Raw genomic sequence first — 24,712 nt, forward strand, 5'->3', positions numbered from 1 at the left:
TTAAAACACGCGTTTTAAAATCGCGATTAAAATCCGCACAGACCCGGAACGGTTCCGTATCGGCTTCGTTCCGACACAGACACGAGTGTTTATATTATACGTTCGTCGATCGGTGGTACCGATCAGTCAGTTAACAGAAAGCGTTTCGTAAAGGCACGTAATAGCACAAATAGGAAAAATGTTCTCACATTTAAGTATGCGAGATTTGGCTGTAATACTTATACTATTAGATGCAGACGAAGTTGTAAAAAAAAGATGCCGCCGTTTTGGTGTGCACAAGTACTTGAGAAGAAGAAAAGTTGAAGGAGAATATTGGACACTCTACAAAAAACTAACAGACGACGAAGAAAAGTTTTTTCAATATTTTAGAATGTCGGTATATAGTTTAAATTTTGTGTCTGAAGCCTGAACGGAACCGAAACATATGCATATTGTCAGCGCCGACACGGTCCGACACATTCAGACACGTTCCGTATCCGATGAAGTATTCTTCGCGAGAATGCCGGATGGCCGGACCGATGTCGATAGGTATCTGCCCTCGTACGATACAATATGTGTAAATACCTATATACAAATTATATTATAGAATACTTTTCTGATCGGTGCTGAACGGATACGTTCTGGTTCTGTGCGGATAGTATAAATGGACCTTTAAGTGTGAATAGTTCTATTAAAACGCGTGTTTTAATATTTTGTCGTGTCGTTGCCGGAACGTACGGTCCGTGTCGTATAGTCTGAATCGACCTTTAGGCCGATCGCACACGGGCGCAACCGATCAGTTTCAAACCACTCTGAAATTAGTTGCATGCGTCCATGGATCTAGGTAAAACAAAGATAGTGGAGTAGGTAAAACAAAGAGCGCAAACGGTTTGCAACATTAATTTTAAACCGGTTGTGCCCGTGTGGGTTCGCCCTTACGCACGACTATCGCGCGACTCGAATCGCGCGCAAGTCGCCTCATCTGGACAAGGCCTAAACCATTCAAAAATCTTAAAAAAAATGTACGCGAAGAGTTCGATAACAATGCTTCTCCTCTATCAGCAACAGCCAAGGAACTGAATATACACATCTCATTCAAAAGAGAACGAATGTTTTCGAAATGTCGAAAACCACAGTTAACACCATTCAGATAAACAGAATTATTTCCTCGAACCGAAAAACTTTTCCCCCTCCTACGCCATTCCTCAGCAATTGAAAAGCAACAGTCCGGGTCGATCGAAACGAGCAGTCCACCCAGCACAAGTACGGAAAGTCGAGTTTCTGAAGTTCCAATTTGCGAATGCATCGGACCGCATGCTCTCAACGTAGCGACTACATAGTTAAACCTACACGTAGAAGACGCGGCAGTCGATACGATCGCGCGAATCCGTCCAGGTGATTGAATGCCGGCGATACAGAACGTGGCGTCTCTTGTTCGATTTTCAGACAAGTGTTGAACAAACGGGAGCCAGTGTATCAGGCGCTCTGGGCGGGCCCGTGCGACTTCGACGAGGTGCTGATTAGTCCAGTGATGATACAGGACCACATGCCGGACAATATGCTGAAAGCGTTGAACAAGGTAAGCCAGGCGGACTCGATAATCGGACAGATAAAGAGGTCGCAAACGCCTGTTAGCCGTATGTCGTCGGTAAGACCCGGTAATTACGAGATCTTGGAGGAAACAACGGACGATCCGGATGTTCTGAGGGATGCGGACAAGTCTCGCGGCAACGTGGTACCCGGTGTACAGAGTAATGGACACGTTAGAGATTGCGACGCCGGTAGTACGCAAGTTCGAATTGCCACGATCAATGTCACGGAAACCATTGTCGTCAATGTCGAGGTACACGAACAAAAGGACAACCAATCTGGATCCCGTTGACGCGAAACGCTCGATACGCCAGACCGACGGATCGAGAAACGATTCGACGACACTTTTATTTGTTTCTTTTTTTCTTTTTATTTGTATAGTTCACTAGATATCAGCATCTTGGTTTACGTCAATATTATCATGCGCACCGAGAAATAATACAGATAGGATTTATTAAATGGATTCGAGTGGGGTAGATTGTGATGTTGCTAGGGTTTCTGTAGGTGGACACATATATTTTTTAATACTTTAATTCTCTACAAAAATGTATTGATCTATTCGTATTCAAAAATAATTAGTTTAAGGGATATTTGAATTTTAGCGTTGCTACGAAATCATGGCTCTCTTGTTATTGTTGTGAGTTAAATGTAATAATTATTTACACTATGAGGTGGTCTCGTTAATTTTCTGGCAAGATCACCTAGTTATGGAGCTACTGCAAAAATAAGGTATACGCTGAGGCTTCGAATACATGAAGGATATCATGTAATAAAGTATCACCAAATGCAGTACACAATATAAGACAATTGTTACTTGTTCGATTTAGAAATTGTCGTGATGTAAATGATGGTCGTATCGAGCATTCTCTGTAAATAAATTTATCACAACATTAAGTAAAAAGCAATGATTTCGTAACAACATTAAAATTCAAATATCTCGTAAACTAATGATTTTTGGATATAAATGGGTTAATACATCTTATCGTCAATATCAAGCTGCATTGACTGATGCTAAAAATGATCCTATTTAAAAAAATGTTAATGACCTTCATACATCCTTTACGCCACTACTACGTTCACTTAAAAAACATCTGAATAACATCAGAATCTGCCCTACTCGAAACCATTTAATTCTATCGTATTCATCTTTCGCTATGCATGATAATATTGACATAAACCAAGGATGTAATACCTGCTGGACCACTGTGTGTAGGTAATTGTTTGCGATGTTAACGACCTTGTCGATTTCGATACGCTTTGAAGTATGTTAAAGGGAAAGGTTCACGAGTGTTCCAGTGCAAAAATATAACGGTTGCTCGCTCTTAATTTTCAAGGTAGGTGGTATTATTAGAATCCTGAGTCGTGGTACCGCAAGCGGTACGAATATAGGGTAGCTGTCCCGGTGATCGAACACTTGGTAAAGTTCTTCCTTAATATTGATAGATGGGGCGCTTTTGACGATAACTCTGCGAGCTTTATGGGTAATATAATTAATTTTGTGTGTGTCTGTGGAGAGTGATTGCTCGTGGCTTTTAACCCTTTGCATTTGGTTTTTTCTTTTATATGAATAATATGCGATGCATATTATATACTAGGTCTCGGAATTAAGTCTGTACCTTTATACTTAATCATTAACAACTCTAGTCTATGTAGAGATTTTTATTTAACTTTATTTTTACTTTTATTTTTACTTCTACTTTACGTTATTTAACTTTATATGTTTGGTTGAAACCCATGGGTGCATATCTTCTAGTTAAAATGATTTTCTTCTGCATATTAGTTCAAATTTATTTCTACCAATTAAATGTAGAAATTAGTATCGAAGAAATCAATAGCGAATACGGTTATTTCTATTAATTAGTATGGGGCGAATATTTTGGCAAGCTGAATGGTTATTTTTTATATTATGTCGATTAACCCACTCTTAAAACTATATATCTAGATATCATTAACTTCAGTGTTTTCATTACTATATCTGTGCAAGGTCTCATTAAAAAGTAAGCATAACAATTGCTTATGTCACCGTATCATGTAATCTTAATCAATTGCGGGAGTAAGATATTCAGAAGTAATTATAGAAAAAGATCAATAATAAATATGATAATTTAAATGAATTTATAAGGGACGAATATTTTGGTGAACTTACATATGGTTATTTTTCTAATCATCATTGTTAATAACGATCTATCCTACTTCCCCCTTCGACATACTTCGGAATTATTGAAATCGATGAAATCGTCGTCATGAATAATTACCGCTTATTTTACACAGCTTTTTTGTTACATATTGATTTTTCCAAGCGGATTCTACTCTCCTGACTGAAAAGAGAACTGCAGTAATCTTGTACACTTTCGAATCGAATAAATTCCAGTTAATTTATTGTGCCAACGTTCCTGTACACGATTATCTATAGTAGTAATTAATATAATCTATAATAATATCTTTGTTGAATAGAGTAGTGTGTATTTTTGTTTTTGTATCCTAGTAACCGTTGTTAGTGTTGTAAAGGATTCTCCAAGAAGGTCTTTTGGATTTTGATTTTTAATATAACATAAATGATATGCGATATATCCGATTTATATACTTTACATAATATATTGTATAATATATATTTATATTAATATATCCACCACGATTACGTTTACGTATTTTATTATTAACAAACAAAATCCTAGAGCCCCTTTCGGATAAACCCTTTATTTATTTAAATCTACAGCAATTGCTTACAACGGGGATCGCGTATATTGCGTTCTGTTATCTCCTTTCGGTACATGATACAGTATTAACGCAATAACATTTACGCGATGCAAGAAGTTGTTGAAAGTCACAGTATTGAAGATTACACCTGTTTGGTTTTATTTGCTGCTAAATGAGCCAAGCAATTGGCACGCATGCTTCTTCGACACTGCATGAATTACCGTAATATTTGCAAACAGTGATATATACGTAGTCTCTTCCATAATTCTACAATTTTTATTCGAATTTTTCTTGTCTAGTGTCTTCCTGAACTTTTCCTTTTTTTTTTTCACTTTAATTTTGACTGCATCCAAAACGACTGAACAAAATTGTACACGTGACCGAGTAATAAAACGAAGCAATAAATAGTTTAAACGCAGAGTTAGTTTATTTCGTACAAACAACTGTGGTATATTCCTTTTATACATGATGCCGTTTGCGCGAGAAAGAACGGAATATTTTATTAGACAAGTAAGGCGAATGTTGCGAAAAATATCACACTTGGAACCCTGTATCCTTCGATGGTCGTTTTGATTGCATATTGTAACTACTTGAATTCTGTATAATTTGCTATGTACGCTACTTCGATCAATATACTTTGTACTATAAAACTGTTGTTGTTCATTTATTAGGTATCGCTTCCTAATTCAGCGCTTGGAGTATTTGAAGAGTACATGTTAGCAGCGAAGACGAGTAGAGTGGGTGTGAATCGTGTGCTGTTTATATTATTTATCGCCATTGTGTGTTTGATCACTGCTTCTATTATTTAACAGGAAACCGGCGTTCTATATATAATAAATAATTCATGCATTACGGAAACGGTTCTCTATGTAATTGTCGCATTTCGTTCGTATTTTAATTTCGTTGTCGTTTAGTAACTCGCTGATGTGTCTGTTAATGTTGGCTGCTTGTATCGAAGCGAGTTTCTGAATCGCATTAACCTCTTCAGTCTACAGTTTACTTGCTCGTAAAATTAATTGAAATACACTTATTTCTGGCATAAAAAGGTCGTTTATATGTGAGTTAAAAAATCTCAGGTAACCAATTAAAGATTTATGTAAACAATAAATATGATCCTACGTGAAGCTGCATGATCTGTGATGAAAATATTGTTTTGAATAGTCTTAGATGGAACATTTGATGCATTGATGCCAAACTATTTGTAATGTCTTTTGTTAGAGGACGATAATTGTCGTGAAAGATGGTTAGAAATCGTACGTGACAAAAAATTAACTCCATTGCATGATATATTTTAAATAGAATATTATTTAATTTATGCACGTATAAATATCTAAGAAATAATTTCTTTGAATGAAAAAATTCCTTTAATTAGAAATATACATAATATTGTAACGCATCAACTCCAAATTTCCAGGTACTTAAAGACACTTTAAAATTAAAAATCGTATCTAAAATATAGATTAACCCAATCCATACTTCTATCTAAAAAATTTTAGCTCTGTTCGCAAATAAGTGTCCTTCGAAAAAATAACGACTTTATTTTATCAAAAGTTTCTGATAAATAAAGAAACTAATTTGCCACACGTCTCCATCAAACAATTTCTCGAAAAATAAAATTCCAGCAACAAGGACTTGAAGAGGTTAACATTTCAGTAGAGTTCACGGTCAAAGGAAGTGGCCATTTATTTATTTTCGCTTTGCATGACTGCGTAACGTCGTGTTTCCTGCATTCCAAAGTGTAGCTCGCTATTTAAACGTAACATTTGACTTGGAACGCAAAAAGGCCTTTGATTTGTCGATCGAAACGCTGCCATTCGTTCGGAGCTGCTCGTGTTGACGTTGTAAGTTGGTGTGCCGATGATTATTCACGAGTTGGCGCTTGAATGCACGGGAAGTAGACGGTTGAACTTTAGAACACCACGCGTTGATGTTTGAATCGCGTGTATAGTTATATTACCACTGCCAGCGAACTCGAAAGAATTGCATGAGCCGTCGAGTGGCGTGCTAGTTTAACTTCCGACGAGCAGTCGTCTTACGTCGAACGGAAGGTGTTGAAGTATCAACAACCGATTGGTACATTCGCTTCCAACGGAGTTTATAAACCGTTCAAAACTTCTCTTCATCCATCGCCTCGACGATGGTGATATTTCGATCCCGCTCGGCCACTTCTTCCCTCCCTTATAGAGCAAAGTGACGTCTCGATTATCGACACATTTTTTTGATAATCATTATAACAAATTATAATAGCAGATTCTGAGTATTAGTTTCTCCTTTCCTTATAACATGAAAATGGAAAGTGTTTCATGGGGTGGAAATAATACTTTTCATGTTATCTTTTTTTTATTGTCTAATCATTTATTTTATATTTACATTCTTAAGAGTTTATAATTATTACCATTCTTTATAACACAATTTTGAATGGACACAACATTGTTTATAATTTCTCGAAAACTCAATTATAACTATCACTTGTGTCGATGGACGAAGTAATGAATGCAATACCGCCAGTATCGATAAGTTCAAAGTATATAGTTTATTAAAAATGAAAAACCTAATACTTAATGGAACGAATTAAATGTGTCGATGACTGGGTTAGTGTCGAAATTTAGGTGCACTTACCTTAGACGAATAATTCTTTGAGTTGTGACGTATGAAATGTGAGTTTGGCAGAAGTTCTGCCAAATTGAAGAAAACGAAGTAAAAGAATTTTACCGTCGTTTAATTCCTTTTAGCTTAAATTTTAGTATAAAATCGCCATATTGATAAAGTCTTAACAAAGAATGATTAACAACTTTCAAAGTATAAAGACATGGAGTCAAAAAACACAATCTCGAGTCATCACACAGTTCTCTTTATTCTCTCAGACATATTCACCTTCGTTCATAAATATGTGAACACTTCCTCAATCGAAATGAATATTCAAAGGAAATTACGAATCTATTAATGAATATCACTCATGTATTTGTATATACTTTGTATCACACTAGGTAATATATTTCACCAATTATTTATTTAATACCTTGGCAGTCACGATAGGAGCAATTCGATTTTCTTTTCATTAATGTATCCGCTATGTGCCGTGTAAAATTTCTTTTTTTATCGATCTTGACACCCTAGCTATTGACACCCTAGTTATAATTTCTTCATTGTATCCAAAGTAACATTATTTATTTTCTTTTGCAATTTCATCGTAAATGATATTGGACATTTTTTCTGTCGAAATTGAATTTCTAATAATATACAATTTAGTATTATTAAATATAAAAAACTGTAAATATACATACAAAGTAGAATTTAGCAACAAAAGATTGTACAGTAATAATTTACAGTGTATATTAATTATTCATTGAAGGTGGTAAGTGTCCACATATTTATTAACGGGGGTGAACATGGATAAATACTACTTCCATCTAGGCATTCAAACGCCGCACACCGTCTGCAGACATTTCCTACGTCACGACCCAACATCCCCAATTAGCTATCCATTAGGCTAGGGTTCGGCAAATGAAAGAATCGACCTGGAAAACATCCCTCCCTGACTCGGTTACACAGATCGAACGTTCGGGGTGCAGTGAGAATATCGACAGGACCGAGAGGGCGTGAAATTGTTTCAGGAACCTCATCCCAAGTCGATTCTTTCACTTCCCAGACCACGCGTCTTGAAGGTTTGTGCTCGAAATTATTTAATAACGACAAGTGAAGCCGGCGACGTTTGCCCCTTCGATTATTCGTGGCTAACCAACGATCTTACGAGAAGGATGTGTGGCTGAGGGTGTGTGGTGTGGATCAGGTGTCAGCGTCCAGAGATCGGGGCGCTGCAGAGGCCGGTGCAGCAACGCATGCAACGGTTGCAGCGGACCCAACGACCCAGTGGAGGCCCGATCACCGACACGTCGTACTCCACCATCAAAGTACATCGGCGACCTTGCACGGCCGCGACGCCGACCTCCATGCCACCACACACTCTTCTCGCCACGACACAAGGTACATTCACCTCCTTAGGCTTCATCGGGTGTTTTTACTCGCACGCGGTTCCACACCAGTGGTGCCGTTGTTAATCCTTAAACTGCAGGAAAAAGCATTCGAGGTCTCCATTTTTAGTGGAAGATTGTTTAATGCACTGAACATATGTATATTAAGGTGTTTATGGAAAAGTTTATACAGTGGGTGTAGAAAGTATTCGTACACCGATAAATATTCAAAAAAACTGTGTAAAATTGTAATTTATTAAATTATTTTTGATAAACAATGACATTCTACACATTCTCGAAAATCTCTAGAATAGATAGATGACAACAAAAAATAGCTATTTATGTAAGTTGCGAAATTAACGAGAAAAAAAGAATTAATCGATAGAAATGTTGAAGCGATTAGCATTCGCACAACTGTTTAATTTTCAAAGCTTGATTAAAAAAAAAAAAGAAATTTACATTAATTTATAAGAATACAGTGGCGAGCATATAAATAGGGAAAATGTTTTGTTAACATATAAGACGTTGTTCTGCAGTCCCGATTGGTATTTGTCCTTTAATCTCTGCATATTTCAGAAGTACATTTCTTAAGCTTTACAATGCTGTATAGTTTCAATTGCTAACGCCGTTTAATTAATAAGAAAAAATAGTAGACTTGAAATAAGGACATTTTTGGAGAGCATCTAAATAGGGAACTACAGAATTATTTATCAAAAGTATTTTATTTTATAATATAAACAACATATTCACAATAACATATTAATATTTCGTTGGGCCTCCCTTTTTTCTTATTACCTCAGCACAGCGACGTGGCATAGAGTCAATAAGACGAATACAGCGATCGATTGAAATACTTTTCCAAGTTTCTTCTATCACATCGTATAAATCATTTAAATGTGAAAGCTTTTTGGTTTTAATTTCTTTATCCACGTCGTTCCAAAGGTGCTCGATCGGATTTAAATCCGGCGACTGAGCAGGCTAATCCATGACTCTAACTTTATGTTCCTCCAAGAATCGTTTTGCCTTTCGTGACGTGTGTTTTGAATTGTTATCAGCCTGAAATATCCAGTCGTCTGGCAAATTTTCTCGACTAAATGGCATTAAATGTTCGTTTAAAATGTCGACATAAAGATGCTGGTCCATGATGCCATTAATACAGCAAATTGGATCAGGATCGTTTCTAGTCATGCCACCCCAAACCATCACAGAGCCACATCTTCCTTTAACGGTTGATTTTAAACACTTCGGACTAAATTCTTCACCTATTCGACGTCGTACATAAGTTCTTCCATCTGATTCGAAGCGATTAAACTGAGACTCGTCAGTAAAAATTACTTTCGCCCATTTCTCTCTTGTCCAGAGAAGATGCTCTTTAGCAAAGGCGAGTCTTGCCTTACGATTCTTTTGACTAATAAAAGGTTTTTTACGGGTGATGCGACCGCTTAGTCCAAATTCATTCAGACGGCGCCGAACGGTGTGAATACTAATTTTTGTGTCCATTTTGTGTGGAAATTTCACGATGAATATCAACCGCAGCCTTAAATCGGTCCGCTTCTGAAAGACGGTGTATCGTTTGATCCAATCGTGGTGTTGTTTTTCATAGTCTTTCATTGCGTATTTTATTATCAACAGTTCCATTTATTTTAATATGTTAAGTGCTTGATGGACAGCGTTAATTGAGATTTTAAGACGCTCAGAAATTTTACGAAGCGTTAATTTTTCATTCCGAAGTCGGAGAATTTCTAGACGTTGCACAGTTGTAATATGTTTGCAACGACCCATTTTTATATGCAAAAACTGATATACCTAACTGCACTTTACATATGGTATTACTACTTGTACTTTATAATCACATGAACTTATCCAAATATACGTTGAAAATAAGAAACTCAGTTTTCCCTATTTAGATGCTCTCCAAAAATGTCCTAATTTCAAGTCTACTATTTTTTTATATTAATTAGACGGCGTTAGTAATTAAAACCATACAGCATTGTAAAGCTTAGAAAATGTACTTCTGAAATATGGAAAGACTAAAGGAGAAATACCAATCGGGACTGCAGAACATCGTCTTATATGTTAACAAAACATTGTCCCTATTTATATGCTCACTACTGTATAATATTAGGGGGACCAGACAGTAATGTCGTTTCTGTGAATGTCAATACTTGTTTATCATATATTAGCTCGTTGTATACCAATTGATTTTTATCGATCAGATATCGAAAATTTGCACACTAGATAGCAAAAGGTTGTTGATAATGAGGGCGATTACAAAATTGATTATAAATAAAAACCTGTTATAAATTTATTTGTTTGAATTTAATGTAAAAGATACGACATTACTTTCTCGTCCCCCTAATACTTCCTTCGAGGAATTTTCTTTTGATTTTATAATTATTGCAACTCTTCTAAGCGTTAAATTAACTAAATTATTAGTTATTCGAAGTGGGATCTTCTTCAACTTCTCTATTAGAGCCATTTTTAAAAGTACTTTACTGGAAATTTTATGTTTTCTAATTCGTACGGAGCAATAAACTAATGTGTTTATGTTATAAACTCTACCCTAAATGCTTCGTCATAAGAATCGTACAAATATTTATTGCTTCTATACTTTTACCCACTTTTCACATTTTTTTGTTAATTTCACAAATTCTATTAATAACTAGTAAATGTTGTTTAGACTATATTGATTTTAGAGACTTCCGAGAATATAAAAAAAGAAGTAAAGAAAGTACAATTTCACACAAAAGTTCTTTGGGAAATTGATCGGTGCACGAATACATTCTACACCCACTGTAGGTAGTATTGATAAGAACGTGGGAGTTTTCTTTGGAATCGATTCCTCGCGTGAAAAGGATTCGAAAAGCTCTGTAGCATTTTGCGATTGAAAGCTCCGTTGTCTAGATACAAGTAGCTAAATTTGAGTGGTACAACCTTTGGCGCGCGTCGGTTTATCAGCTGATCGCGCGCCTGCGCATGCACGCTGACGTTCGAACTGTTTATATCTCGATAACGAAGCCTCGGATTTAAAAATGAGAAAAGAATTTTCGAGACTCCCTGTATGTATTTAAATTGAAGAATAATTATTCGTATTAAAGGAGTTATTATTCATTTTTACGTTTTCACTTTAAATTGACCAAAAGAGAACAGTTGCGATGTTTGCATGCAATATTTGCACATTTTTTAAATAAATGAATCACTCCTTATTCAAAATGTGATTCATTACTCGAAGGAAATGATTGTGACCTAAACTTTGATCTATACGCTGAGTGAATCATAATTTCAGTTATAGACTTAAGAAATGACATGTAAATTCGCATTTAGAATTTGAAGTTTAAAAATAAACGAACCGAATAATGAACACCCTAGGAAATAGAGAACATAGTTTCTTAATGAGCGCCAAAAAGCTTTCCAGTAATGTAGTTTATTTCGATAGATAGTTTAAAAATAACAAATAGCAACACGTTGAATGCACTGCATCATTTTCCATAAATACCTTAACATCGTCTATAGATGTTCACGTCTCAAGTGCACTACGATGCATCGATTACAAGTGCCAGCAGCAGTTTAAGGGTTAAAAGTTCTCGTTACCTGATCGGTACAATCGCGATAGTACGTCTGGACTAAACTAATGGAATCGTTTAATGGAATAATAAAGGTGAAGCGACGGAAAGGCGCTGATTAATCCATTGCAGTCAACATCCATTTGATATCAGTAATCTTCATTCATCAGCAATCGTCTCTCAGACAGTCACGATATCATTTGTTACTTCTTAAATATATTTTCTCATTGTTAAGGGGGGAGTCTGGTCCAGTTAATGTATTTTTCTAATGCATATAATTTCTAGATATAATTAATTTTTGTTATTGAAACTTTTTTTACATATAAAATGACGTTCAAAGAAGAAAATTTGACAGTGTAGATTTAATTTGAATATATACATATATAGATATAGTAGTCGCAAGGAAGGAGCCCTGGGAAAACATCTGATAGATAAAATCAGAAAATTTTTTTCTTTAGTAGGTACGTAAAATGCGTATGAACCTCAATTTGCAAAAAAAAATTGTTAATTGCAAAAATAGCGGCAACAAACATGAAAATGAACGATACATGTCGGCCGTTATTTTGCAATAACTTTATGCTATAATAATAATTCATTAAGAGTCGAGGTTCATGAGCATATAAACTTAATGACCTTCAATTTAAGGGTTGAATCAAGTGAATCGGATAAAAATTCGATGAGCTTATGCGTCCCACCGTTTTGACCGAATCCTTTTCTTGCGACTACTACATATATCTATATATGTATACATTCAAATTAAATCTACAGTGACAAATTTTCTTCTTTGAACGTCCCTTTATATGTAAAAAAAGTTTCAATAATAAAAATTAATTATATCTGGAAATTATATGCATTAGAAGAATACATTAACTGGACCAGACTCCCCCTTTAAGAAATTAGAGAATTTATTATATAACATTCTGTGGGTAATAATTCATACATAATTATTTACGTTGAATATAAATTTAGTCCAATTCGTAACACACTGACGTATTAATATGGTCTATTTTTTGCTGAAAAAAAAGTTGGAATTCAGGGTAAAGCTAGGGGAGAAAAGTTAAAATGTCAATGGGTTAAGGGAACGACATCACTGGTGCGAGGTCGCTGAAGATGTGTCCGACTTTTGGAAATTACTTCGAGGTGCTTTCATTGCTGCTAAACGAAACCAATTCTCTGGTAATTCCAATATTCTGTGTCACTTGTGTTGTATATTATCTGTGGTTCCAAGTTTCTTACTATTTCGATTAATGTAGTTTCGTCTACTCGAACGAGGTCACGGATAAAATGAAACATAAGGCGCTCTATTTCAATTAATTCGTGTAAATATTGGTGTAATTTTACAGAGAATATAAACTAGATAAGCAATCTCGTGAATTGTTTATTGTTTGTTTTGTAATACTGAGCAAAGCAAGCAATGGCCAGAATTGGGTAAGATCATTCCATGTTGTTCTGCTAATCAATGTAACATGTATCAAGTAGGTTATTTGTGACCTATCAAATTGTTATTCTTTTTTTTCAAAATAAATGCTTATTCTCTACAGGTCCAATAATTGTTTTCTTAAAAAATATTTGTTTCAGCCATGGTATATATAATATATTACAAAAATATTTAGATATGTACTTTATACAGATCTTAACTTCATTTTCAAAGTCACAAGCATTCAAATAAATTGTGTTACGAATAAAAATATATTTTTGCGAACATCCCTTAAATAAATCAGATGTACTTAACAATTTATGATACTTTCAAAAATGTGAGTCATTTTCTCCTCTCGGTCGTAAATTCAGAGATGATTAAAAAATTCCAAAAATCTGACCAGCAAAGTTAAATGATATTAAATATTTAATAAAAATCGTTTCAGCAATGAAGGTGTTGTAATTAGCCATTCTTCGTGAACGCTTCAATCTACAGCGACTTAAGAACTCCAACGTATAGATTACCTCCACTATCGCCACTGTTGCAGTTTATTCGCAACGTCAACATTGATTGCATTCTGTCGCATGCGATTACTCACTATCACGATTATCTGCTATATTACATCCACAACCACCCACTCGAAATAGGTGAGGGTATCAAAAAGTAACCAATCGACTCTGTAAAAAGTGACAGACTAACACGAAATTTTAATAGTCGTTATTTTCTTCGAAGTACCACTGAAAAAAATGACAAAACCCGACTGTCGCAAGCAACGCTGCCATTTTTTTTAATTTTCAGCACAGTACTTATTTCTTTCTGAATCTTCTCTACTGTGTCGAATCTTGGCTCTTTGAGTTTCATCTTTATTCTGGAGAAGATGGAACGCACAGATAGTCAAATCAGGACAATAGCAAGAGCCATGTTTCTCAGGATGAAGACGAAGTTTAAAGAATAGAATAGTTTAAAGAATCTATTGAGAAGATTCCAGAAAAATCAAGCATTCTGCTAAACAGCGTGGGCCACGAAAACCTTTGATAAGACTAGGATAAAGACTTGGAAATTTCTTTAAAGGGGTGGCGACTAGAATCTCAGATTGACTGTCACTTTTAATGCCAACCATTAATTGACAATTATATATCTACAAACAAAAATGTACTTTCGTTGTATGTAACAAGCAATTCTTAACATCTATTTATTCTCTACCAATATATACAGAGAGTGTAGAAAGTATTCGTACACTGATCAATTTCTAAAAAAAACTATGTAAAATTGTAATTTATTAACTTATTTTTTATAAACAATGACATTCTACATATTCTCGAAAATCTCTAGAATAGATAGATTACAACAAAAAATAGCTATTTATGTAAGTTGCGAAATTAACGAGAAAAATACAATTAATCGATAGAAATATTGAAGCAATAAGTATTCGCACAACTGTTTAATTATTAAAGCTTGATTAAAAAAAAAAAAGAAATTTACATTAATTTATAAGTATATAATACTTCCTTCGTGGGATTTCCTTTTGATTTCATAATTATTATAACTTTTCTAAGGATTAAATTAACTAAATTATTAGTTATTCGAAGTGGGATCTTTTCCCATTCCTCTATTAGAGCCATTTTTAAAAGTATTTTACTGGAAATTTGATGTTTTCTAATTCGTACGGAGCAATAAACTAATGTGTTTACGTTACAAACTCTACTGTAAATGGTTCGTCATAAGAATCACACAAATACTTATTGCTTTTATATTTTTACCCACTTTTCGCATTTTTTTGTTAATTTCACAAATTATATTAATTAGTAAATGTTGTTTGGACTATATCTATCTTAGATACTTCCGAGAATATGTAAAATATCATTGATTATAAAAAAGAAGTTAGGAAACTACAATTTCATACTAAAGCTTTTTGGGAAATTGATCGGTGTACGAATACATTCTACACCCACTGTAGTCTTCTTCGAGTGCAAAAAGACATCACACATGATACCTTAAAATTAATAGGAACTACAATCGTATAAAACTTCAGTGAAAAGTGAGATACATAAATAATAATGGATAATACGAAGAGAAATGAAATCCTGTTTGGAAACTTTTTGATAGCCCCACGTACACTTGTCTCAATGTTCGAGAAACGTGCGTGCTGCAAGTCGACGTAGAGATTAGTACAGTATGAGATCGTTAAACGATGCACAGAGGAAACGTAATGGCGGTGTTGTAACGATAAAGCCGTAGATAAGCGACTTAGAGCAGAACATTGGTCGTCGATCATTTGAGAATGGTACTTTGTCACAGTCGTTCATGCATGTGCACCACGCATCACTTAGTTCACCACAGTCGTCATTGTACATTTGGTTCTTTAGATACGTAATAGCGTTGATTTCGTCGGGATATATTGTACGTTAATCGCATGCCATGTACCATGACGGAGCGTTCGGTACTCGAACGCCTTCGTTCTCTGTTGTCAGTCGTAATCACTCTCTTTCATTACAGACGTCTCACTGCGTCCTATGAAAACCCATCATTCCACTTCATCCCGTGACATGGTAAAGAGGCTTATGCACTTTGGCACACGTGTTCTCTACGCGATAAACTAAATTTCTTTCACACTTTATAGTTTCCAGTTTATAATATTTTGGAATGTTTACTTTTCTCCTATAGGCAGGTATTTTTAATAATTTTAACATTCTGAAAAGGACTACACTCCACGTAGTTGAAACATTAACAACTAATTAATGCACGTTTAATTCATTCCTGCTAATTATGCCCAATTAACTTCGTTATATTATAAAAAGACAGGTGAAACGTTTTAGTGCAGGTGTCTTTTGAAATTAAATTTTCAAAGTATGAAATAAAAGGTTACAATTAGTACATGAAATGCATCAAAAGAAGGATTCGAAAAGCATAGTGACACAAATAAACAAAGAAATAATAAATAAATTGAACTGTAGATTCCACACAGCTTCTTTGACAAAGTCAAATCATGTTGTATTGTTTATTTCTAATTATACGACTTACATTACTACACCTTTCAATTCCTCAAATAAAAGCTCGACTTTTTTAACGTTCTTTAAAACGAGTCTCATTTGAAAAACTTCCTAAACGGCTCCAATCTGATAAATCAGAAATCGATGACCGCTATCATCCCGTGAAATGGGTGCAAAAATCTGTTCGAAGTGCGAAAAGCAGATCAAATGTATAAGCCTCTTTACTTGGTAACGTCAAACGGGGCTTCAAAATTTCCTATTTCACGCGAATCAAACAATTCATCTTCGAGATAACGTAGCACCGAATTTTCCACCGTACTTTGCATATGAGGTGTAGAAATTAATTCTGCCTTTCTTTGGTATTGGAATCGCGGGAACTGAGTTTATTTGAAATTGTGCCTTTCTGAGGTAAACTCACCATTTATTTATAAAAAAAAGAAGCATACTATTTTTAATTTTCTCTCAGTCCAAGTATAGTTGTGAAATCAAGTTTCAAAGGAGTCTGTGTGATTCATTACTGTGTTGATACGTTAATGTAACGAAATTGAGGATAAATGTTTCTGTTTAAACTAGAGTTATGAATAAAAAAAAATTAATTTCTATATGTAGTAATTGTCACATACGATTGTAAACCGTTAGAAGACCAACAATAAATATAATGTATGAACTGTTAAACTTCATATACATAGTTGTAATGACCATTAGGTTGATACTTATATCTATATAGATTTATTATAATGGAAATTGAATCGAGAACTTAGAAGGTTGGTAAAATGTTTACATTTAAACTCTACTTACAAACGATTGTAAAGACGCAGAATCAATTCCTACACTTGATACTTGGTCGAGTTATTCGTGGGTCTCCATTACCCGCATTAAGTATTTAACGGTTATTTAGAATTTCCAGGCTGCATAATGGAAATTAGAAATTTAAGCGTTGAATCCACGAGACTGGAACGATTACCAAAAACGACGTACTCCTGTCACATCGCGAGTTTCTCGTTTGCCTTTCATTGAAATTGCTTCGCGAAAGCGAAAGAGCCGCGCGTTATACACGCTCCGCGGGCCGCAAACCGTTTCGTAATTTATAGATCCATAAATATTTCAGCAAACCGAGCAACTCTTCCGCGAAGAGACCGTCTAATCGACAATAGGCGTTCCAGCGATCCAATTAATGACTCGACGGTAGTTTTTCTATACCCGTTTTTTCCATACTATCAGCGTCAATGCGAACGAGACTCGTGAAGCATAGACAGACTGGTATTTTCGGTAATTCTTCGAACATTAAACCTCGCAATACCAAGGAGGGGTCGCCATTTTATTATACAGGGTGTTCAGGCTATTACTAGCCAGCGTTTTTCTCGTAAATGCTACATATGACAAAAAAAGTGATACTGTTCTTGATGTGCAATGTAACCAGGTAGATAAATCTTTCATATTTATTAGGTAGACTGGAAAGTAATGTCGTTTCTTTTACATTAAATTCAAACAGATTTTTAATAAATTTCTATTTTTAATCAGTTATGCAATCGCCATCGTTATCAACAGCCTTTTGTCATCTATTGTGTAAATTCTCAATGCCAGATCGATAAAAATCAACGAGTTGAACCTACGAGTAGGTACGAAAATTTTCTTAACGTAACATCAAGATAGAGATTCACCCTTGTCACAGATTTCCGCAGGACAGCGATGTGTACAGGCATGGAGCTCCTGATGAAGTGCTAGGTGACAAGGATGACGTTTTTCTTTACGTAGAATTCGTAGTACACTTATTTGAATCTCCATCTTGATAGAACATTTTCAAGTAATAAAATGAAATTACTCGTTACCTATTAGGTTTAGGGCTAATAAAGGTCAATACTTTTTTATTTAGAATTCGATACTCTATCATATTTTCGTATACAAAATATACCATTCCATTTAAAAAACTGAAGGTCACCGTCATTTTTCAGAAAATAGTACAAATATGAAATATCTATATACCTGGTTACATTGCACAAAAAAAAACATTATAAATTTTTCCTCTTTCATTTTTTTGTCATATGTACCATTTACGAGAAAAACGCTGGCTAGTAATAGCATGAACACCCTGTATATTAAGAGTTCTCACTGAAATAGTTATTTAAAAATTCTTCAAAAATGAAATATTACGTAAAAGTTTGTTCTATGTGAGATATTGGTTTTATGTCATAATACAATAAACTAAATAAGACACAAATTGTACGTATCTTATTTAATGAATAAGTGTGTAGAAAATAAATAATTGTTAAAGTGGAAGAACTTGAATTGTCTTTCGCTCCATATCGAGAAACTTTTATATTTTTAACCGAATTATTTTATTTTATTATTTATACATAATAGTACCTTTTAAAAAGTGATAAGTTTTTATTATGTGGATATTTTCCTTGAGTAATCTATGTGACAAAAAAAAAATGTTTGGTATTGCGGGGGTTAAGGGAAAACCAGTAAAACGAGATTTGAATCCATAAACCTGAATTTCAAACCTTAACGCCAACCACGTATGCATAGAATGGCCAAGCGAGAGAAGCGAATCCCAAAATGCTAAAAATTTACATTAGCAGACCGCGAAACGGAATTACCTACTAAATATTCGATTATTCGGTTAAGTCGGTGGGCCGTAACCTTTCTAAGCTCGTGGCACAGTTCCAATTCTTTGATTTTTGAGGCGTACAGAATGATTTAGAGAGCGAAAAACTCCACCACAGTTCGTAATTCTAAATCAATTGTAAAATGAATTCCAATTATAAACACAAATCAATTTTGCTAATCGTCGCTTTGTCTATATTAAGGTTAGATAATGGTTTCCAGCATTGGAAATACCGTATCCACTCAAACAGTTAACATGGTGGCCTCGACAAATAAAATTACAAACAAAGATTTAATCACTGATTATCAATATTTTTCTATTAACCATTTTATACAATTTGTTGAGATTCTATTACATTAATCATTAACGCACAAAAAGTAACAGCGATTACTAGAAATATTTTGCTCTTTTATTTATGAAATTATTATAATAATTGCAAGAAACTATGATATAATAATTAAATTAAATTCTTTAACAAGATACGTTGCTTCAGCTTAAAATCGTGTTCAGTGTTCTGTAAAGCAAACTGTTTGGCGTTCTCGATTCTGTGTTACGGCAAGTACTGTTTTTACATTTCCAATGTTATTGTATCATAAACATTATAAATTGTATTAACTGATCGTTTGTTATTTTTCTGTGAACATTATTTCGCGTGTGTTTCGTTAACCATGCTATTTATACTTCTGAATGTTAAGCGAACATTCGGTTAACTAACTAACCGCTTAATCGAATATTTGAGTACTCGGTAAAGCGCTAATCCTTACCTTTGATTATCGGCCAACTCGATCCATTAATTCATAAATCAACAAATCGGAGGTGTGAAATCATCGCACGCGTTTGTCGCTCGATGAACCCTAGAAAGACTAAAGCTGGAGCCCTAAGAAAAATATTAAAAATATGCTATTTCTGTTTGTGTCTCTAAAATTGATGTTTACGATTCAATTTTAATTTGGGAGGAATGAAAGAAAGATTAACGGAGACAATTGCTTCGCGATACTCTTCAATGTACTCTTGGTGGAACTAGAAAAAAGTAAAATTTTATTGAAAAGGCGGTGAAGACAGGACCTTATTTTATATGTTCTATATAGAAATAGTTTCTACTCAGAGAGAAAAATGAAATTACACCATTGTAAACTGTTGATGTCCTCGAAGAAACATTGTATCAGAGGATACTAGGCATAAATGAATTCAACGATTCTCGATTTTTCAGTATTATTTTTGGACAACCCTTTATATTAGGCTTAGAAATTCCATGCCTTTCAAAGATAAACTTATAAATTTATAAAGAAAAACAATGCAACTGTCAAAGAACGCATATCGTTGTAAAATCACATGTAGAAGCAATTTGTTTGTTCTTTCATTGCTATAAAGATTGGTATTTTAATGTAACAAACTAAATATTGTAAATATCTCTGGTTAAACTCGAGTTATAAATAATTATATGTGAAGGTAGAGAATTACCTTGCAATCTGTTAGAAGAGCAGTAATATCAAAATTGATTGTTTACTGAATTTCGTATATACAGTGGCGTTCAAAAGTTCCCGGCCAGATGGTTTTTGCGATTTTTCTTCCAAAAGAAAAATGTTAAGACATTTTTATTAGAATCATATGTAAAGCCATATTACGTGAAAGGATACTACAAAAAAAATCACCGCTATTTATTTTTCTTGCGTCTTTAATTTGGAGAATACGTAAAGTAACGTGTTCAAAAGTTCCCGGCCAGCGTGTTTAACAAAAAAATTATGCTTGTTTTTCATTTTGTAACAATTTCGAGGTACATTATTTAACATATTATAATTAATATTTCGTAGCCATGCCTTTTGAGGCAATAACAGCAGCACAGCGACGAGGCATGGATTCAATTAACCGAATAATGTAACCGCGTGGTATTTTATTCCACTGTTCTATTAAATTCTGAAAAAATTGTGTCTTATTAGAACTTCTATGATTTTTCATTCGACGTTTCATCTCTTCCCAGAGATGCTGTATCGGATTTAAATCCGCAGATTGAGAATGCCAGTCTAAAACCTGTACTTTATTTGTAGACAACCACCTTCTTACGATTTTCGATGCATGTTTGGGGTCGTTATCATGTTGGAAAAACCAATTTTCTGGCATTTTCCTTTTATCATATGGTAGCATATGACTTTCTAAAATCTCGTTGTACATCACACTATTCATGATACCCTCAATTTTTATAAGAGGACCAACTCCTTGAGCGGTGAAAGCTCCCCATACCATGATGCTTCCTCCACCATGTTTAACAGTTGGTGTTTGATACCTTGGATCATTTCTTTTCCCATCTAAACGTTGTACATATTTTCTTCCATCGCTGCCGAACAGATTAAATTTAGATTTAAATTAGATCGAACTTTTGCACGCCACTATAAATGTAGATAAATTGTAATGATCATCAAGTTGAGAATTTAACAAAATGTAAATTGAGAATGTAACAAAACTACAGTTACAAACGATTAAACGTAAAAGCTTAGAATTAATTTCCATGCCTCGTCAATAATCGAAACTACCCCAAAATTGGCTATCAAATTCGATTTCTATAACCCTCAAAATTATTGTCAAAGTACAATTTGCTACAAAACTAATACATTCTCTACTTCGTTAATACTACCGGTATCCTCCTTAGCTTTTAAATATACATAACTTTCTAAAGATTAATAATCATAACATACAGTGGATGTAGAAAGTATTCGTACACCGATCAATTTCCAAAAAAGCTATGTGAAATTGTAATTTATTAACTTATTCTTTATAAACAATGACATTCTACATATTCTCGGAAATTTCTAGAAAAGATGGAGTACAAAAAAGATAGCTGTTTATGTAAGTTACGAAATTAACAAAAGAAAAAACAATTAATTGATAGAAATGTTGAAGCAATAAGTATTCGCACAACTGTTTAATCTTTAAAGCTTGATTAAAAAAGAAAGGTATTTACATTAATTTATAAGTATATAATACTTCCTTCGTGGGATTTCCTTTTGATTTTTTAACCGACTTCTACTTATTCCAATTCTTCTAAGCATTAAGAGGTTAGTCGCAGTCAGGAAGAGGAAAAACAACATTTCTTTGTGATTTTTTTTTAGTTATTAAACAATAATTTGCATAAGTAACAATTAAGTATGTTATAAAGCATATTTGAAAGAACTAAAAAACATTTTTAGTTTTAAGAAACGTTTAATTTATATTGTCATAACAGCCGATGAGGTAGACGATGATTTAAAAACATAGGTTTGCGGTGAGCTAGATTTCTCTACACTGGTTTACCTGAAAACAAAAACAAAGGTAGATTTCGAAAATAGATTAGTCTAGCGGGTCCCTGAACGAAGGATTTTGGAAAAAATTAATTTAAGACAAGATGGCGTACATTTGAAGTTGATTTTCAATTTTTTCACTAAAATTAAGCGATTCAATACAGGATAAAAAAAAAAGTATACAAGAAAATAAAAAATCCTTCGATCAGGGACCCGTTAGTCTAATATATTTTCTAAATTTACCTTTAGTTTTGTTTTCAGGTGCACCAGTTTGAAGAAATCTTGCTCACTGCAAACCAAGTGGCCACCCACGCCATCGCCTGTTATGACGAAATGAATTAACCTTTTTTTTAAAACAAAAATTCTTTTATAGTTCTTTAAGACATACTTTGTAATATATTTACATTTCATTCAGAAAAATTATTATTTAATACCTTAAAAAAAACACACAAGGAGCTGTCCGTTTTTATTTTCCTGACTCCGACTAACCCCTTAAATTAACTAAATTATTAGTTATTCGAAGTGGGATCTTTTTCCATTCCTCTATTGGAGCCTATTTTAAAAGTACTTTACTGGAAATTTGTTGTTTTCTAATTTGTACGAAGCAATAAACTAATGTGTTTATGTTAGAAACTCTACTGTAAATGGTTCGCCATTAGAATCGTACAAATACTTATTACTTCTATAATTTTACCCACTTTTCGCATTTTTTTGTTAATTTCGCAAATTATATTAACTAGTAAATGTTGTTTGGTCTATATATATCTTAATGGTTTCCGAAAATATGTAAAATATCATTGATTATAAAAAAAGGAAGTTAATAAACTACAATTTCACACAAAAGTTTTTTGGGAAATTGATCGGTGTACGAATACATTCTACATCCACTGTAGGTGGGCGTCAGTTGCCTCCTTGATCTTCAACATGACTCGTTGCTCGAGTCTTTCTAGGGTCAAGCTCACTTTTATAAAAACACGATCAGATTTGTCTCCCCCATCCTCTGAATGTTAACGATACGGAGTAATACGGGCGTATTCCCCGTGGCTGGAAACGACTACATGGAAAAACGCGTGTGGATATGTCAGGTTGTAACGACCCTGGGACCGGCGAAGCCGCAGAGGCTGGCTTCCGGTCACGCGTCGTCCACGGAGGCGTCTGAGGCGCGCGAAGCAGTCGAGATCCAGGAGATGGAGATCGAACAGGAAATGAGAGCGTTGCTGTCGTCCTCCAGCCCCGTTAAATCCCATCCCAGCAACCTGGCTGGGACACCGCCGCACAGACTCTGCCTGGAGACTAGCTTCACATCCTTGCAGAGTCCGTCCGAGTTCCCACAGGCTGGCCGCGAGCTCAGCGTTGACTCCAGAGGGATTCCGTGGGAGTACGTCAGCCTGGCCAGCGAGTTGCTCAACACCCCCAGGACCGACGAATGCACATTGTAAGAATAGCACTACTTGTACGTCTGGACGACGAAACGCGCCCAGTCCCCGACGGACGACTAGAGTCGAACACGCCTAGGATTAGCTTTTGCTATAAGGTGTTCAGGGAGACCGACGAGAGTCCCACGAGTTGCAATCTTTCGGATTACTCGTATCAGAGGTGACGATTCGGCATACGATATCGGATTGACGCTGGCAAATCGTTCAATCGTGACAGGCGAGGATACTTTTGGGTTTAACTTAAGGGAGTTGATGTAATCACTATAGGATTGTTGTTTAGTTTTTTTTTTTTTTAGTAAACAGCTTCAGTGGGTGTTCGTGGTTTTCTTGTGGATTGTTCTCGATCATTTGCAATTGCGTGCATGAGTTTAGGGGACGGATAGATTTTTTACATTATATTCTGGAATATTTGAAGTAATTTTAACTAATGATGGGTGTAAAGGTATGGTGAATAAAATATGATAGTGCAAAGATGCTGTTTATTATTCAGTAACTACATGTAAACAGTTGTTGAAACAGCAGACACTTTTGCACAAGAAGTTTGTATTTTATCTTCCACTATGAAGAACTTGTTATGTATTTCATTTTTAATCACTAATAATAATTGACTAGGCGTTATGCTGCTATTATTAATGCAAAAGGCATGGCTACTAAATATTATCAGTAATTAAGAATAAAATTCATACATACTACACAAGTAATCTTCCATTATGAAGAACTTGTTATGTACTTCATTTTTAATCACTAATAATAATTGACTAAGGGTCATGCTGCTATTATTAATGCAAAAGACATGACTACTAAATGTTATCAGTAATTAACAATAAAATGCACACTAAGTTTATCATATTGGAAGATAAAGACTTTCTTATATAAAACGAAGTGTTCACTAGCTTAATAATTTCATAAATACATAGTTACACAATAATAAAGACGGTTTAACTTCCACTCTGTTTTCTTTCAGTCATCGTAACTTTATAACTAATATTACTTGAAATTACTTTAGAATACAAGGTAAAACATGTATCGGTCCAGAAACTTTCGCGCGCAACTGTAAGTCCTCATCGGAGAATATATTGTTTGGGAAGACCATGAACGTCTACGAAATTGTTTAAGAAAATTAAAGACACGTTACATTAAACAGCCCCATGCAGACGGAGATTTACGACTAATTCATCTGTACGTTTGT

At 34.5% G+C, this 24,712-nt stretch overlaps 1 protein-coding gene across 8 annotated transcripts in view; it reads left to right on the forward strand.

Moving 5' to 3' along the window:
• The window catches only part of LOC128884674 (diacylglycerol lipase-alpha), a 116,646-nt gene that overhangs the window by 86,148 nt on the left and 5,786 nt on the right, over positions 1–24,712 (forward strand). For 7 of the 8 annotated variants that reach the window (XM_054138192.1, XM_054138198.1, XM_054138193.1 and 4 more), the window contains 2 exons: positions 1,426–1,558; positions 23,173–23,522. In XM_054138192.1, the coding sequence (XP_053994167.1) occupies positions 1,426–1,558; positions 23,173–23,522 (483 nt within the window). Of the gene's footprint in view, positions 1–1,425; positions 1,559–8,056; positions 8,251–23,172; positions 23,523–24,712 lie in introns of all 8 variants that reach the window. The other variant, XM_054138200.1, reaches the window with a different exon arrangement.

This window comes from Hylaeus volcanicus, chromosome 2 (assembly GCF_026283585.1).
Source record: "Hylaeus volcanicus isolate JK05 chromosome 2, UHH_iyHylVolc1.0_haploid, whole genome shotgun sequence".
NCBI classification, from domain to species: Eukaryota; Metazoa; Arthropoda; class Insecta; order Hymenoptera; family Colletidae; genus Hylaeus; species Hylaeus volcanicus.